We start from the raw sequence: 15,416 nt of genomic DNA on the forward strand, positions 1-15,416 counted from the left end.
TTGCATCTTCATTTCCTCGGCGAGTGCGTCGCAGAGGCAGCCTGGAGCGAGTCGATGTTGTTCCGCATCCGTAGTGACGGACGAAAGTGAGATGGTGTCTGCGAGTATCTCCCGATCCAATTCACATCACACCTCTGTCACTTCTCCGCTGGCCGGCTGGATGGAAAACACACTCTGGGAGTCTGGCCAGTGTCGAGAGGGGAAGGTACTCGGCGTGAGACGTCCACACGTGCATAACGTTTGGCGAGACATATCTTCTCTGCCTCTCGACGACAACGCGCACAGTTTTAAATGAAACTTGCATGGTCAGCGCCGTGTTGACATTTTGATTAGAATCCATGTGGCACGCTGTGCAGCTCTCCTCCGGGCTGCAGTCGATAAATATTGAAACAATGTTGGCGAAAGATTTTCATTTTAAGCCATTTGGGCCATTGATTCTGTGATGGGACTCGACTCACGGGCTGACAGATGCAGAAAATGTTGGACGTGTTTTAAGTTTAACAAAATTTTAAAGCGCTAAATGCCCGGCGCATTATCTAGCATTACAATCTGATACCTGGAAGTTGTTTTATGTTAAAAAAAAAAAAAAAAATTTTAATCTCCAGAATAAAACATAGCCTAAACAGACATTTAACTGCAGTAAAACATCATCTATAATAACTGAGTGATTTGCTACAGGCAGTCACGCACCAGTGGCTCATCAGCTATCGTGTAAAATGCCGGCGCGCAGATAATCCAGCAGACTGATGTCGGCACTCAGCAATTTTTTATTCATAAATACGGTGTGGAGAATAAATAATTCACACGGCAGCATCATGTACCGCTTCAGCGGTGACGACAGAGGAGCAAGAAGCAGGGATGCAGGTGTGTGCTGATGAAGTGTCTCCATGTAAACAGTCAGGATGATGACTGTGTGTGTGTGTGTGTGTGTATATATATATATATATATAATGTTTTTGATACCATTCTCATGATTCTGTTTGAAATAACTGCTGCAATTGTCACATTTGTGCTGTAGAACGAAAAGGATTTCACTTTTTTTTTTTGCCTCCATTAAAGTTAATGTAAAATTATGTTAAAGAATAAAAGAATGATTGATGTTGTTGCCCCGCCCTCCCTCACAAATTCCATTCCAAACTGTACGTTGATCCAACAAATGCCTGTTCAGACACACACAGATGAACAAGAAGAACCAAAGTGTGCTTCTGGAAAAGGATATTTAATTGAGTCTCCAATTCCCTTGGTGGTTAATATGTTGTGAAATGGGGAGCACTCCCAGCCCGCAGTGAAGATATAGTTGGTTTGAGTCTGGACTGGTAGTTTTTATGTAAAGTTTATTCTTGTACATGCATGACTTTCCTCTTGGTTTCATCCAACAGTCCAGAAACATGCGTTAGATTAGAGGTTCCCCCGGCGCTGCACAGACGCTGCCCACTGCTGGTGGGGCTGTGCAGACAACTTTCATTGAATGGGAGGAACTCTGTTGTGATTCACATTTTGTTTCCTGTTTTATTTTGAGATTCTGACTCTGTCTCTTGTTTCAGGCTCTTTGACTTTACCTCTTCGTGTCTGATTGCTGCCCCCCCGCCCTGATGTGTTCCACCTGTGCCTGAGTGTGTGATTGTCTTCACCTGGTGGCTGTCGGATTTATTGGGGATTCTTTTTGTATCTGGTTTTCGTTTTGGCTTGTGTTCCCGTTTCTGCTCCTGTGGTTCCAGCTTTTTTGAGTTGTTTGCTTTCCTGCGATCGCTGCTTTCCTTCAGGTACAGGTTTGTGTTTTTAGGAAATTTTGGTGTTTGGGTTCTTGCTTCTAATAAAATGAGCCAATAGTGGTGTCTGGCCAACTGAGTCGTTTCAGTGATGCCCGACCAAATCTGCATAGAGTTTGAATGTTCTGATACCATCATACTTCTTCTCCCACCCTGTGAATCATAGCTTTGCTTTCCTGGAATAAAACTATCTCGAATTAAAGAGGATCACTGCCAGATACTTTGTAATGGCTTGTAAAGATCCTTCTTCACCTGCATTCTGTCTCTGTGCATGATCTCTCTCTGTAGTTTTTACAAAATTACACGCAAATATTTGGATTTTTTTTTATTGCAATTTTAATACACAGCAGACATCTTTTGAAACTTTGCGTGGCAGTTAAGTGTAAGTGTGACAAATCTGGGTTTTTCTTAACCTAAAGTAGTGTCATTCTAGTTGAATGTGACAAAATTCCAACTTTAAGGTATGTTATCTTCTATTTGAAGGAATATATAATAACAGGCAGGTAATTGTTTCTGCAGGCAGATCTCACCAGAGGAAGAGTTGACGTCTTCTGCCCCCGGGACATATTCTGAGTGAGTATGACATTCATTTCCATCGCTATGCAGATGATGCACTGTTGTATGTTATGTTGATATGTGGCACTATTATGGATATTGTATAATACCTGCCGTGTAGACAGTTTTCCCAGAAGGTAAACGCTGGATGTCAGACAATGTTTCACAGCAGAGATCTTCTGGTAGTTTCTCTTTTTGCTTGGACGAAAATATCAAATCATCATGAAGGAAGATGGCACTTTTGTGGGACTTGTTTAATTTTAAACTCACCTTACTGGTGTGAGTGGCATATTCCAGTTTTTTTTATTTCTGCTTGTGTTTTCCTGCTTTGCCATTTTAATGTTTGTAATTTTGTGAATGGCTTTAGTCTAAAATACTTTCTAACAATGTTTTGATGGCCTATTATTGTTATATCCTACATATCCATGAGCGATGCTGTAATTGGTTGTCTGCTTTCAGTAATTATTTCAAACTTTAATAATTGTTTTTATGAAAAATAAATAAATCTAAAAGCAGATGGGAGTGTGACCCAATAAGAAATCCTCTTTGCAAGTCACCTCATTATTCTCCTTGTGCAATCTTGATGCCAATATTAACTGGGCCTGCTCAGCATGATGCAGAGCATCAATATATATAATGATATATCTGGTATCATGCATCCATTTCATGGTTTTTCTCTGAAAACCAGATGCGATTGTCCACTTAAGTCTTTGCAATATCAGAATAATCAAGTTTGGAACACTACCGTTTTGTAGCCTGGACCCTAATACACCACCGTCCCTGCAGCATTCTGTTTAACGTGGTAATTTCAGGCTTCGAAAAGAAATCTTCGCTGTGAAATTCAGCCGCGGTGCTCGCAGCTAAACACAATCAGCACAGTATTGCTTTTATTTGAAGCAGTTATTGCCACGCAGACGCTGAGTTTGTTTTAACCTTTCTCTCTCATCGATCTGGCCCCCGGGTGCTCCATCACACAGCTGTGCATCCCAAACCAGCCTTATGTAATGATGAGCGCAGCAGATCGGGGTGGGGGTGTGATCATCCCAATCATCAATTGAAAATGGCCGCATGTATTGACGGCAGCGTAACTGATCAATACTTTCCAAACTCACACTACTGACTTCATTCAGAGAGTGCTGGTGATCAGTGGACAAAGCCAGCGAACGCCTATCACAATGCATGGCTTTATTGGATGGATGGAGGTAACCAGGACTTTCAGTGCCCACACACACACACACACACACACACACACACACACACACACACACACACACACACACACACACACACACACACACACACACACACACACACACACACACAGAGTCAGTAAATGAAATCAAGACAAACTCCCACAGAGGATCATTGAGTTTTTTTCTCCCCCACTTCTTTTTTTTATTTTTTTATTAAAAGAGCCAGTTCCAGTGTGTTTACTAGAAAAAAGAAAAAAAAAAAGACATGGAGAACAACTTCACAATCCAGCCATCAGGGGATGCTATTATGGTAAAACCATCATATTCAGCTATAACCAACATAAGAGATGAGACGGCAATTAAACCACGTGACGGGGGAATCTTCAGTCGTGTCACCAACACAGGAACCAGTTGAACTCGCTGCTGATTGAACTTGTGAGAGACGGACGGGGCAGTAAGAGGCATGAGCCGAGTGTGTCCAGAGAGGCTCTTCCTGGAGATGCCGTGTGGTTCAAACCTCTTCATGCGGCCGGCGCATTGCGCAACCGCTCTGCCCGGACGGGAGTTTGACGTCATGCTAATGGAGTACGGTCAAATCTCAACCAGTGATCACACATGACAAGTACATCCATATTGACATGTTCTGACTTTTGACTGGATACTTTTGACTGCCCAACCTCTTTACCCCTCTCGAGTGAGCTCTGGCTGAATGAAAGGCCCGAGTCGATTTGAGATAGTTTTCACACTGGCTGTCTTACTCGCTACAAATTCTTTGAATAGGTATTTAAGTATAAATCCACTTGATTTTTGCATATTATTTTGTGCTACACTATTAATAATAGATGCAACTTTTTGGACTATTTCTGAGATCTCAAACTTTACAAATCCCAAAGCACACGTACTATATGCTAAGAGTATATTTAGTTGCATACGGATGCAAATTAAACCGCGTCCAAATCTACTCTAAAGTGTAAATCTTTGTCAGTTTCAGGCGGTTTAAATTCAAAGAAAACATTTATAAAAGCAAAAAGGCTGCTAATGATTCTCCTTCTCGCCTTTGGCTGTTGGACTGTGATTTTATCTGCATGATTGACATTTTAACAACGATCACTGTTTTTTTTTCCCCCTGTCAATTCTATCTATTTATTGGTCCACAATCCATACACTGTACAGAGCTGAAACGCAGCATAGATCAGCATATCAAATATCAGAGGATTCATTGTTTTTTTCATTTAGAATATTGACATTTCTGACAATCTACCTTCCTCATGATCTGGAATAGCTACTTAATTATAATTGCTGTAACAGTGAATTGACGGAATAGATTCTGTATAGCTGAGATTGGATTCATCATCAGTATAACTCCATGCATACAAATTTACACGGTCCTAATATTGCACATTGATACAATTAAATTCAAAATGAATATATTTACCTTTTGCTTTGAAGTATTGTTTTAGGCACATTGTCGCTTGCTCAACCAGACAAAATGTGGTTGCACACAACTTAAGATCCTGCAGCTGAAACGTGTAGATTTGTCATACATTGAAGATGCTGAGGTTTATTTTACATCAGGTCAATGATGAGTTGATTTTTTTTTTTTTTTTTTTAATCAGTCTTATGGACATGGTGCAGTAAAACCAAAAATCACCTGATGAAACCACATTAAATATTATGGTGATATCTCATGGCCATGGTAATTATGAAAGGAGCAAATTTGTAGGGGAAAAAGAGAAAGGCGAGAGACGTATAAGGTTAATTTCAGGTGGACAGATGGAATTAGAAGACAGTACTTGAACCCAATTCTTATATGGAATATTGTATAACCAAAAAAAATTACAAATTTGTTTGTGTTACTTTTTGAAAATACATAACCACTTGTGATTTCATTCTAAATTTCAGATTAGAAGCTCCCCACAGCAGCAGTGATACAAATCTCATCATTTCAGCAGCAGCATTTATGAATATGATCTTGGCAGTTTTAAAATCATCTGCCTCTCGTATCATTCTGATGCAGATATCAATATGTAGACGCATCAAATAAGTCTATTCGGCTCATGGAGAATTTTCTAACTGAAGTTAAATAAAGAATCTATCACTGGACCGAGAGGAAAAAAGCTCTGCCAAAATGAAAAGTCAAAGTAAATCACAGTTTTACTGAACCACAGTGAGCAATGAGATGGCCCTGTCTGTAGAAATACGGTACTGCTACGGTTTACTGTCTCTTTCCTGCTCATCATGCTCGCAAAGGAAGACCGACGGCAATAGATCCTACGGTTGTGCACAAATTCACTCTGAGAGTAAAACGGCGCACCGAGGCAGCACAATGAAGCCTGGATTGAATTCAAACAATGCAAGCAGGGGCCTCTATATTCCAGCCCGCTTTGTATCGGTCACCTTTTAGCGTCAGCTGCCGTTTGGCAGAGGAGAAAAGTCTTTGTGATATAGCAGCATTGTATTAGTCACAGTGCACCTTAAAGAATTATGACGAGTATAGTCGGTACATGAAGGTAAAAATGTCTAAATACAAGGACCGGGTATTACAATATGAAAATATTACATTTGCTTAAGAGAAACAATCCATTTATGAAAAGGGGAAGGCGGAGACAGAAGAGCATCACAGGTTAGATAACATGAGTATTTGGGTCTCTGGAGGAAGTGAAACAGCACAGCATTACAATGATAGTCATACCTGAAGAGTTCTTACCCCCGTTAGGACGAGAGGAGGTGGTCTGTTTTTTTTTTTTTTTTTTTTCCTTCTTGAGTTATCTCATCAGTCCTATGAATTAATATCCTTAAATTTAATATTTGGTATGAGAAGTAACACAACGTTTGAAAATGGGCAGTAAAATACAAACCGGACTTAAATAAGTTCCCACACAGAAGCAATGGACAGATATACAACGTTCCTAAAAGGTATCATACGCACAGTTCCTCTTTTCAAGTGCAAAACACAAACAGAAGATTTGTACACACACGCACGCGCACGCACACACACCCACAGCTACACTCGGAGCCACTGGCCCTTCAGTTCATATGAATTAACCAGAAAAATGTAGAATTTCCTTCGATGTGTCTCTCGAGTACAAACGTCTGAGGTCAGCAAATGCCTCAACTGCACAGCAAAGTCCATACAGCGTGGAGTTAAAGAAATTGCTTCAGCAGCCATTTTGCATATAAAGTCTGTATAAAAAAAGAAAGTTGGGGGCGTGGGGGGCAATAGGATTTTCAAAGGTTATGACTACTGAGAGCTGAGCTGGAGAGACGGGAGCAGGGAACAGCATGTTTTGGTTGAAGTTTCTCCAGCTGAAATAAAGGTGAGAGGTAAATAAATAATAATAATAAAAAAAACAACCTAGAACATGTTGACCCCTCCCACCTCATACCTACTCCCACCCCCTACCACCGAGGTCTGATAGCATTTGAAGTGAAGCACAGCAGAAGATGGAAGATGTCTTTCAGTCCTCTCGTGTAAAACAAAAGGGTTGTGTAGAAAACAAAATAAATTATATATACAGATACATGTGTGCCCAACATGATGCTGAGGTTTGACTGTAGAAAAATATAGAGCCTTTATCAAAGTCACTTCGCCAGAAAATAAATCCAACACGTAAAATTCAGGATCATTGCTACAAAGTCTTAGTTGTCGTGACGGAACCAAACTGCAGGAGGCTAAACTGAAGGCATTTTGGTTTGAAATCATAGCGGGGAATCTAGAAAAGATGCAACACGTTAGGTTAGAATATTAGGGAAAATAAATGAAATAAACAAAAGTAGTTGCAATCTTTTGTTTGATTTAGATTTAGAAGTTTGTATCTTTCATTTTTAACTTAAATTGTTGTTGAGCCGTCAACAAGCGGGAGAATTGAGAGCTTAAATGGACTTTGTGCCACATGGCTACTGCCATCTGTCTCCTCTGGTTTTATAAGACCAAGAAAATAAAAATGTAATGAAAGAAGAACACACATCTCCTCTTCCTTGAATTAGACCAATTATTCCCCAAACGCGTTGGTCTCCTACTTACTACACGCCTTAAGGCTATAACAACAATGAGCAAAATAAGATCATCCTCAGCTAGAAAACACCAGCAATGATCACTTCTATGACTGATTCTTCCTGAAGAACAAACAAAGCTTTAATAGGAAGCTGCTACACTTTGAAAACCCTTTAATTCAAACGGCTGCAGTTTAAATCCCATCGCCTGAAAGCTTGGTTACCGTATTACAAGATGCAGACGAGTGACAAATTAGACAATACTTGTCTAATACTTGGGGCAGAGCAAAGAGCGCCACTGATGACAGCATTCACACTCGGAATGTAACCTCATGCACATCCCTGTGTGTGTGTGTGTGGGTGTGTGTGCGTGTGTGTGCATGCACACAACAATGGGGCCTGACCGAAGGTTTGAACAAGGAAACTCGGTTGTCCCTCTTTAATTCACAACACTTGTGTTGCATTATTGAGTAAAAGCGACTGCAATGAGGGTGTGCACATGTTGCCTTGTGTACAACCTCATTTAGTAACTTCTCCCAGTCTTTCCTCACATCTTCTTTCTCCTTGTTGGAGCTCTGTTCAGCAGGATGGGAAAACTGTACCAACTACAATGTTTTGAGTTTTACTTCCTGGAACTCACAGACAAATGTGAAATGATTCCGCCAATGAAACCATAGTTTAACCGTGATGAAAATGTGTTCCCAGTCTTGCCATTTGTCTCCTATCCAGACTGCTAATTTGAAGCAATGGAAAGTGATTCTGAGCATCTAAAAACAAGGTCTTTCAGCAAATGTACAGAGGCATGAGCCAACATAGACAGGTGGCCGGCGCTCTGCATCCACTGCTGGTCACACATCTTTCTAAAACATTGTTAGGCTGTTTGTTTCCGGGTGTTTGTTGGAGGGAAACATGCTACGGTCGAGTGGTTAGTCCTTTTGCCTCACATAAATTAAAATCCCCCAGTTGAAGTGTGAGCTTGGGGAGCCTTTCGAGTTTTCATGTTTTTCCAATGTGGGTTTTCCGTAAAAATGCATTTCAGGGATCAGTGATCAGCCCGTAGGTGTTTTTGATTGTCTTTCTCTTTGTTTACATCATCAGGTATGGAAACGTCTGGCGCGCACCACAATATGACTGTATGTTAAACCTTCTTATCTTGGTTCTTTCTTTTAAGACACCATTGGTCATGGGCGGATCTGCTTGCTCTGCAGAGAAGACAATGATAAACAGTATCTGCAACCTCTTTGAGCCATGTGTAAATGACTGGCTATTGAATTAGCAGAAATGCACTTGAACACACCCGATGACTTTCGCACTATTAGCCTCACACCGTGCACTCTCGACACTGTAAAACCAATGCGTATCAATACAATGTTTGAGCACCATGTGCTCTTCAATAACAGTGTCTCGTCGAGTCTCTGTGACGCTACAAACATGGAACAAGAAGTGATTTCCTTTCCTCATGCTTTAACGATCACTTAAGTCGGAAATTTCCCAACCTGATTGAGATCTAGCGGCTCAGTGACCCACTTGTGACCCGTGGTGGGGGTAATTTGTTATACTCTAGAGACGAGCCCCCGTCAGGACTACACTGTGTCGTCACAGGAAAAAGGTGATCACTCAAACAAGTTTGTATTGATTTGCAGTGACACTCTCCTCCGAGGGGACAGGTGGACTCCATCCACTGCCAGGCAACACGTCCCCCTCGGCACAACCCCCCCCTCCACACACACACACTCACTGCAGGGGTCAAGCACTCAGGTTTGTCTTACAATTTGTCACCTGTCTGCACTTCTTAACGGCAACTTTTAATGTTTTATAGCCTCCTATATCCACAGTTTTGGTTTTCTTTTTTATTTCGTTAGAAGATTCAGTGTGCAGGTGGTCTGCAGCTACAGGGGCTTTAATTTCAGTAATTAGAACCTCAATAAAGTGGAAGAAGAGTTCACAGTGAATCAAGTAACCTTCTCCAAAGCCTTCATATAAAAGATAATGCATAGTCACTGGGGACACAGTTACGAAGTTCGGTATGGATAATTAAGGCAAAGAAATATAGCGAGGGAGCAATTAATGCAAAAACATCTCCAGCTCTGAAAAAACACCCAAGTCTCGTCTGACTCTCTCACAAAGGTATGAAAATAACTAAATACAAAGTAGATTTGGCTTTAAAAAAGTCTTCATGAAATAAATAAGGTAAGGTAAGCTGCGAAAATATACTCTTTCCAAATTAGCCCCTTTTCTGGAAAACTGGTTCCAATTAGGAAGTAACACTTCAAGACTGCCGCGAGCCAGTCAAGGCCGGGAACGATCAGGTACAGATTGAACACATGTAGCTTCACACATTAAAAAAACAAAACAAAACTCGAAAATGTAATTCACCCTACTCAAAAGTTTCAAAGCACACGAGTTCAGAAAGATGCTAAATGTCTCCATCTGAAGTTAATTCCGACTCCATTCTGCCTTTTTCAAATATAAGAAACACCAGTCCATGCAACACAACAGGACTGTTTCATGTTAAACACCAAACCATTTTTTCTTTTTACATAACAAAAAAAAAAGGACAAAGCATCCCGTTTTGCTTTTTTTTTTTTTTGGATCACCATAAAAGAAATGGTGCACTGTGCACAGTTGAAGAAGGTCTTTTGTTTAAAACACGTTGTTCGGGGAGGGCAGAAACCAACCAGCACACACCTCCTGATCGAGCACACTCTATAAATGATAGTGCGCAAAACTGTCGTGATTCCTGCGCCGTAGTAAATGCTTTCATAGTGGGTTTATTTCAGTGCATTACCTCGCATATTTAATTTTTGTTATTTCCACACGTTAATGTGCCGCTGACACCTATTCTTGCACTGTATTATTGCTCCAACACTATGAGAGTAATTCTGCAAGTGGCTGCACTGAAATAAAAACAAATCTCACACATTTCAATGAGCTCTTCCTCCCTTTTTGTAGTAAGTTCTCCAGCTAGGTCCATGCCGCTCCATTGCACACTTCTCACATCATCAGACAAAGGAGAAAAAGAAAAAAAACAAACCAACAACAACAACCAAACTAACTGTGGACAATTTATGCCATTGTAGTGTCAATTACGGTAATTTGATAATCAAAGAAATGCATGGGAGGTAAAGTGCGTTGTGATGACCTGTGTGCTGCTACATATGGTGGGAACGTCCGCAGAGGAAGCTGAGGAGGAAGGGTTGAGGTTGAACCTTTTCTGTTTACGTTGTGCATGCATTTATGCTTAATGGCAACACAGTCACTGTATTTCTGTTGTGTGTGTGGCTGTTAATGTAAACAAGAGGAACAAAACACACACAGAAAAAAAAAAGGAAGAACAGAAACGAGATATCTGAGTGATGTTAGAGCTATACAAAATATTGGCACATCGTCTTATGAACAGTATACTGGAAGAGAGTCAAGCTGTCTAAGGTTTTTCTTCTTAAACTTACTGAGCCGTCCAGTCCTTTTTGTCTCGTGTTTCACAGTATTAAAAGTGCACTAACTGACCAACGCGTCGGCAATCCTCATCATGTCACTCCTATAAAATGTGCTGCACTCTTGCCTTTCATGCTCAATAATGCCAATTTGATTGTTTCTGTCGGTCTCGTGTGGGGAGCTCTGCGCCCTCGTCGACCCCCCTCACCGTTCTCACACCTGCGTCTCCACTCCGTTGAGTTTAGGCATCAAGATGCGAGGGGTCACCCCAGAGTTGAGGTCCCTCTCGAACTCCAAAAGCTGACCCATGAAATTCAGATTCGGCGAGACCACCGGGCGACGACTCCGCACGTATTTGTAGGCGTCTGTCATTGTCATGAGGGTGTGCTTCATAAGGTAGGCGATGACGATGGTTGCGGAACGAGACACCCCCGCCTGGCAGTGTACCAACACCCCCTGTCCACTCTGATATGCCTCCTCTGCGGATGAGAACAACAACAATGACAATGGATGAGCTCAGTTTAGCATAAAGACGTAGAAAAGGAGTTATCGCTGTACCACTGTCATGTGTATTTCACTTCAAAAATCAGCGGATTCCGCTTAATTTTTTCCCCCCCAAAATGACACAAAGGTTGTAATAGCAACCAAAGAAGACTGTCTGAAGGCGAGTCAGTGTGTGGGTGGTCTGAACAGGGTCAAGCATTCACATAAAGACAATGGTGACTGACACAGCTTTGAAAGGAAACAAAGCAAGTGATGATTACATTGCAAATGGCTGCAATCATTTCGCTTTGGATAGAAATTGTCACAGAGAAGAAAATCAAGGCAGAGTAACCGTGACTTCAGTCGAGAGATGAGTGTTCTATTAGTTCTATAATCACAGTCTTTTATTATCAGCCGGTAAGATCACGTTTAAAAAAAAAAGAGGAACTGATTAGTTATTACTTGGTGATTGGCCTATATATATAAAGATAATGGAGACAAAGAGTGAGTTATTAGAATGTTTTGTTAATCTAAAACATATTCTCTATCTACTCATCTGTACAATCAAAATGGACTTTTGCCACACTGACGAATGAAACCAAAATACCCTGAAAATGGATTGTTGAACGCAAGAAAATAAATACTGCTGGATCTCTGGAACCTACCACACTTTTTTGGCTTATTTCATGTCATTCGGAACAAGCTAAGTCCCAACACTTGCATTTTCTGTGATATTCTAGTAGACTGCTGATTATTCAAATTGAACATACAGAGCTCTGGGTGCCACATCCTTGGGACTTTCTGTTTTACTTGGTATCCAATAACAATGAAGATCAGTGGTATCACACGTCACCGACTGGACCAAGGCTCCATGAGCGTGACACTGTGCAGTAGATCTGCAATAATTTTGGCTTTTGGCTTTTTTGAAAAAGCTATCTGTTCACAGAAGACTTCAAAATTAATCTCTTTATGTAAAGTTGTGGTCTTAATCCTTTTTTTCCTCTTTATACTTTGTCTCTTGGTATTCTTGGTATTCACTGTAAATCTTTTTTTTCTGGCTTTGATTACTGACCCCATTGATAAACTGATAAATGGCAACGTTCACATTCAGATATTCAGCAACACTGACATTCAAAGCAGCTGGTGTCATAGCCTTACTCTGCTTTCATCATATATCCACTCATACAGTTGCATTACAGCGAGTCCGACGTGGCACTCTCACCAATGAACTCGAAAACCTCCTCAAAGTATTGTCGAAGGTTTTGCTTGCTGTTGTCGGTGGCCGGGAGCCGTTTGTAGCGCAGTCCAGAGTTGACGTGGTAGAGGGGCAGGTGCGTGGTCACGTTCACCACGTAGCCAATGTTGAGGCGCAGCAGCAGGTCCAGGTCTTGGGCGTCTCGCTCGTTCCCGAGGAACAGGAAAGGCAGGATGGGACTGACCACAGCGTTTTCTGCATCGGGGGTCATCACTGACTCATCGGACAGTGAAGCCGGCAATGAAGAGGACAGCGGCAGAGAGAGGTGCACTGGAGACAACGTTGAGACACATGTTTACATTGCATGGAGGGATTTCAACTGGAGATTCACAGCAGAAAATCATCATCGTACTTGTTTGACAACAACTGGCTAAACTGCAACAGAAACTTCAGAAATGTGTCAGATTGTGAAAGCTAATTAGCAGCTTCCGTTCCTTCAAGATGGAAAAAACTAACTGGATTATTTTAAAGCACAGTCTACTGAGATCAAAAGCTTAAAGCTTCCTAATTGTGTATATCTGTCAAAAATACAGCAAAATTATGTATTTCTTCAAAGGGAGAGGTGCCACACCACAATCCTCATCAAAAAGGGGAAGTCACATCAAGGATACAGCTAAATTACTTTCAAGAGCGAGTGTAGCTCCTCTTTCTACCACTGACAGCAGTTAATATTTAGTTTCTTGTGCTGGAGGATGCGGCACTCACAGCTCGTACTGGTCAATAGGAAGAGATTCTTACTTCTGCTGTTCTCCTCATCTTGCTCTCTGTTCAGCGAGTTCAGGGCCAGGTGAAGTGACTGAGCTGACGGCAGAGAGTGTCCTCCCTCCCTGTCTCTCTGCCAGGGTTTGGGTTTGATGAGCGTGGTGGGGGCGGACGGTGGGGGGGAAAACGACACCGGTGACGGCGGCGATGCGGAGCGCGGAGATGGGGAACGGGGATATGAAGCGTCCTCATCCTGACCGTCACTGATTCCTGCATCTTCTGCCTTGTTCAAGAGCCTCTTCAGTGAGCTGCGGCCGTCGTCATAACCAGATCCCGATCTGCAGCCCACAAAATCAAGGGCCGCCATTTTGCCCTGCTGGAGCCGCCTTCTGCCGGCATGGTCTGTGAGCTGAGTTTGCCCGTGTTTCTGGAGGTTTTGACAGTCCAAGAGGACCATGCCTGTTCCATTACTACCATTCTGGGCCTGACTTCCACAGGATTTTCCGGCCCCCACCCCGGCACAGTGATTCTTTTGGGCTTTTGAATGGGTCATTTTCTTTGCGAGCTCTTCAGGCCAGATGGTACGCACACTGTAATCATCATCATCAGCTTGGAATACAGTCATGGGATGAGCTGCCCCGATACCCCTTCCTGGCGGTTTGCCCCGCCGAGGGTTGAAGGTCACCACAATGGGGTCACTGCTGCAGTAGCTGCAGGTAGAACTTCCTGTCTGGGAGGCTTTGGGATTGCAGCCTGTGACACAGCTCTGTATCGCCCTCAGAGGGGCCGAAGAGGACAGCGGGGTGCAGGGTAGACATCCTCCTACCAGTTTTTTGCGAAGGATTGCAGGACTCTCGAAGTTTCCAGCCTCGCCAGAGCAGGAGGCACAGCGGAGAGGTTTGAACAGGGTCGCCCGGCAGTCGGAGGCGGTGCTGTTGGAGGAGGAGGTGTTGGAGGTGGAGGCGGTGGAGAGGCAACCAGCGAGGTTTTTCAGACCCATATCTTTTTCTCTCCGTTTCACTGCTCCGGCATTGTGACCACAAGTAAACGAGGTGGTGGAGCTTCCTCCACCTCCTTGGAAGCCGGCAGAGTGGCCCTTACACCCTCTGCATCTTACCAATCTCCAGCAGCCACAGCTGAACGGGTGCGTGCAGTCGATGGTGCAGGTGTGGTCTGGGCTGGGAAACCCTCCGGCGTGGGAGGAGCAGGGCGAGAGGGGGAGACCATGGAGAATGTGAGGGCGGTGATCCCTGGCACGGGGAGGGTGAGGCTGGCAGAGCTGTTGGAACGAGGCTGGGACATGGGTGGGTTGGGAAGGAGGGGATGAGGAATAGTTGGAGTTGGAGTTTAGGATGGAGGCATGGGGCACAGGGACAGAACTGTGGTGGAAGGGCAGACTATGGCTATTGTGGCTTTGATGAACAGTTCCCAGTTTGGAGTTCTTCTTGTGACCCAGAGAAGGAAACTCGTGGTCGTTTCTGGCCAGAAAACTTGCGTTTTCTTTTTCACCCCTGAACTTCTGCTGCTGTGCCTGAGCGGGGACAAACTGTAGGACTCCCCCAGGCGAAGACGACAACTGACGAAGTCGCTGTGACTTGTATTCGACTCCACTTGGCCTCCCTGCGAGTGTGGGTTTCCTCTCACATTGTCCTTGATCCAACTGCGAAGAGGAACACTTCCCTCTGCCACCTTTTACACTTCCGCTCCGTCCTAATGAGTTGCTGAATCCTCCCGCCCGTCCACCTTTGTCTACCGTCACCCTGATATCGATAGTGTGTGTGTGGGAGGGCAACCGTGGACCAAGAGTCACTGTGCCATTGCTGTGGCAGTGGCTAGGGGTGTGCCTGTTGCTCGGTGCGGCCGCCGGCGGTTCGCCCTTGAATGTCTGCACGCGGGAGGACCTGCGCTTGCATTCCAGAGTCAGAGGTTTGCAGGAAGGAGAATAGAAATGGGACTGGGAGGGGTGGAAGTGAGGAGGGTGGGCGACCTGTCCATTGGAGGAGGTTGTGATTTGAGAGGAGTGCTGCGGGA

At 43.3% G+C, this 15,416-nt stretch overlaps 1 protein-coding gene across 1 annotated transcript; it reads right to left on the reverse strand.

Annotated features, from left to right (window-relative positions):
- Positions 1-11,158: 11,158 nt before the first annotated feature.
- Positions 11,159-14,385, reverse strand: LOC308139341 (dual specificity protein phosphatase 10; the record flags this gene model as incomplete). The annotated part of the gene is made up of 3 exons (XM_080508749.1): positions 11,159-11,424; positions 12,651-12,953; positions 13,422-14,385. The coding sequence occupies 3 exons, from the start codon at positions 14,383-14,385 to the stop codon at positions 11,159-11,161; spliced, it is 1,533 nt and encodes a 510-aa protein (XP_080364875.1).
- Positions 14,386-15,416: the final 1,031 nt, after the last annotated feature.

Source organism: Blennius ocellaris (genome assembly GCF_963422515.1).
Source record: "Blennius ocellaris genome assembly, chromosome: 14".
NCBI classification, from domain to species: Eukaryota; Metazoa; Chordata; class Actinopteri; order Blenniiformes; family Blenniidae; genus Blennius; species Blennius ocellaris.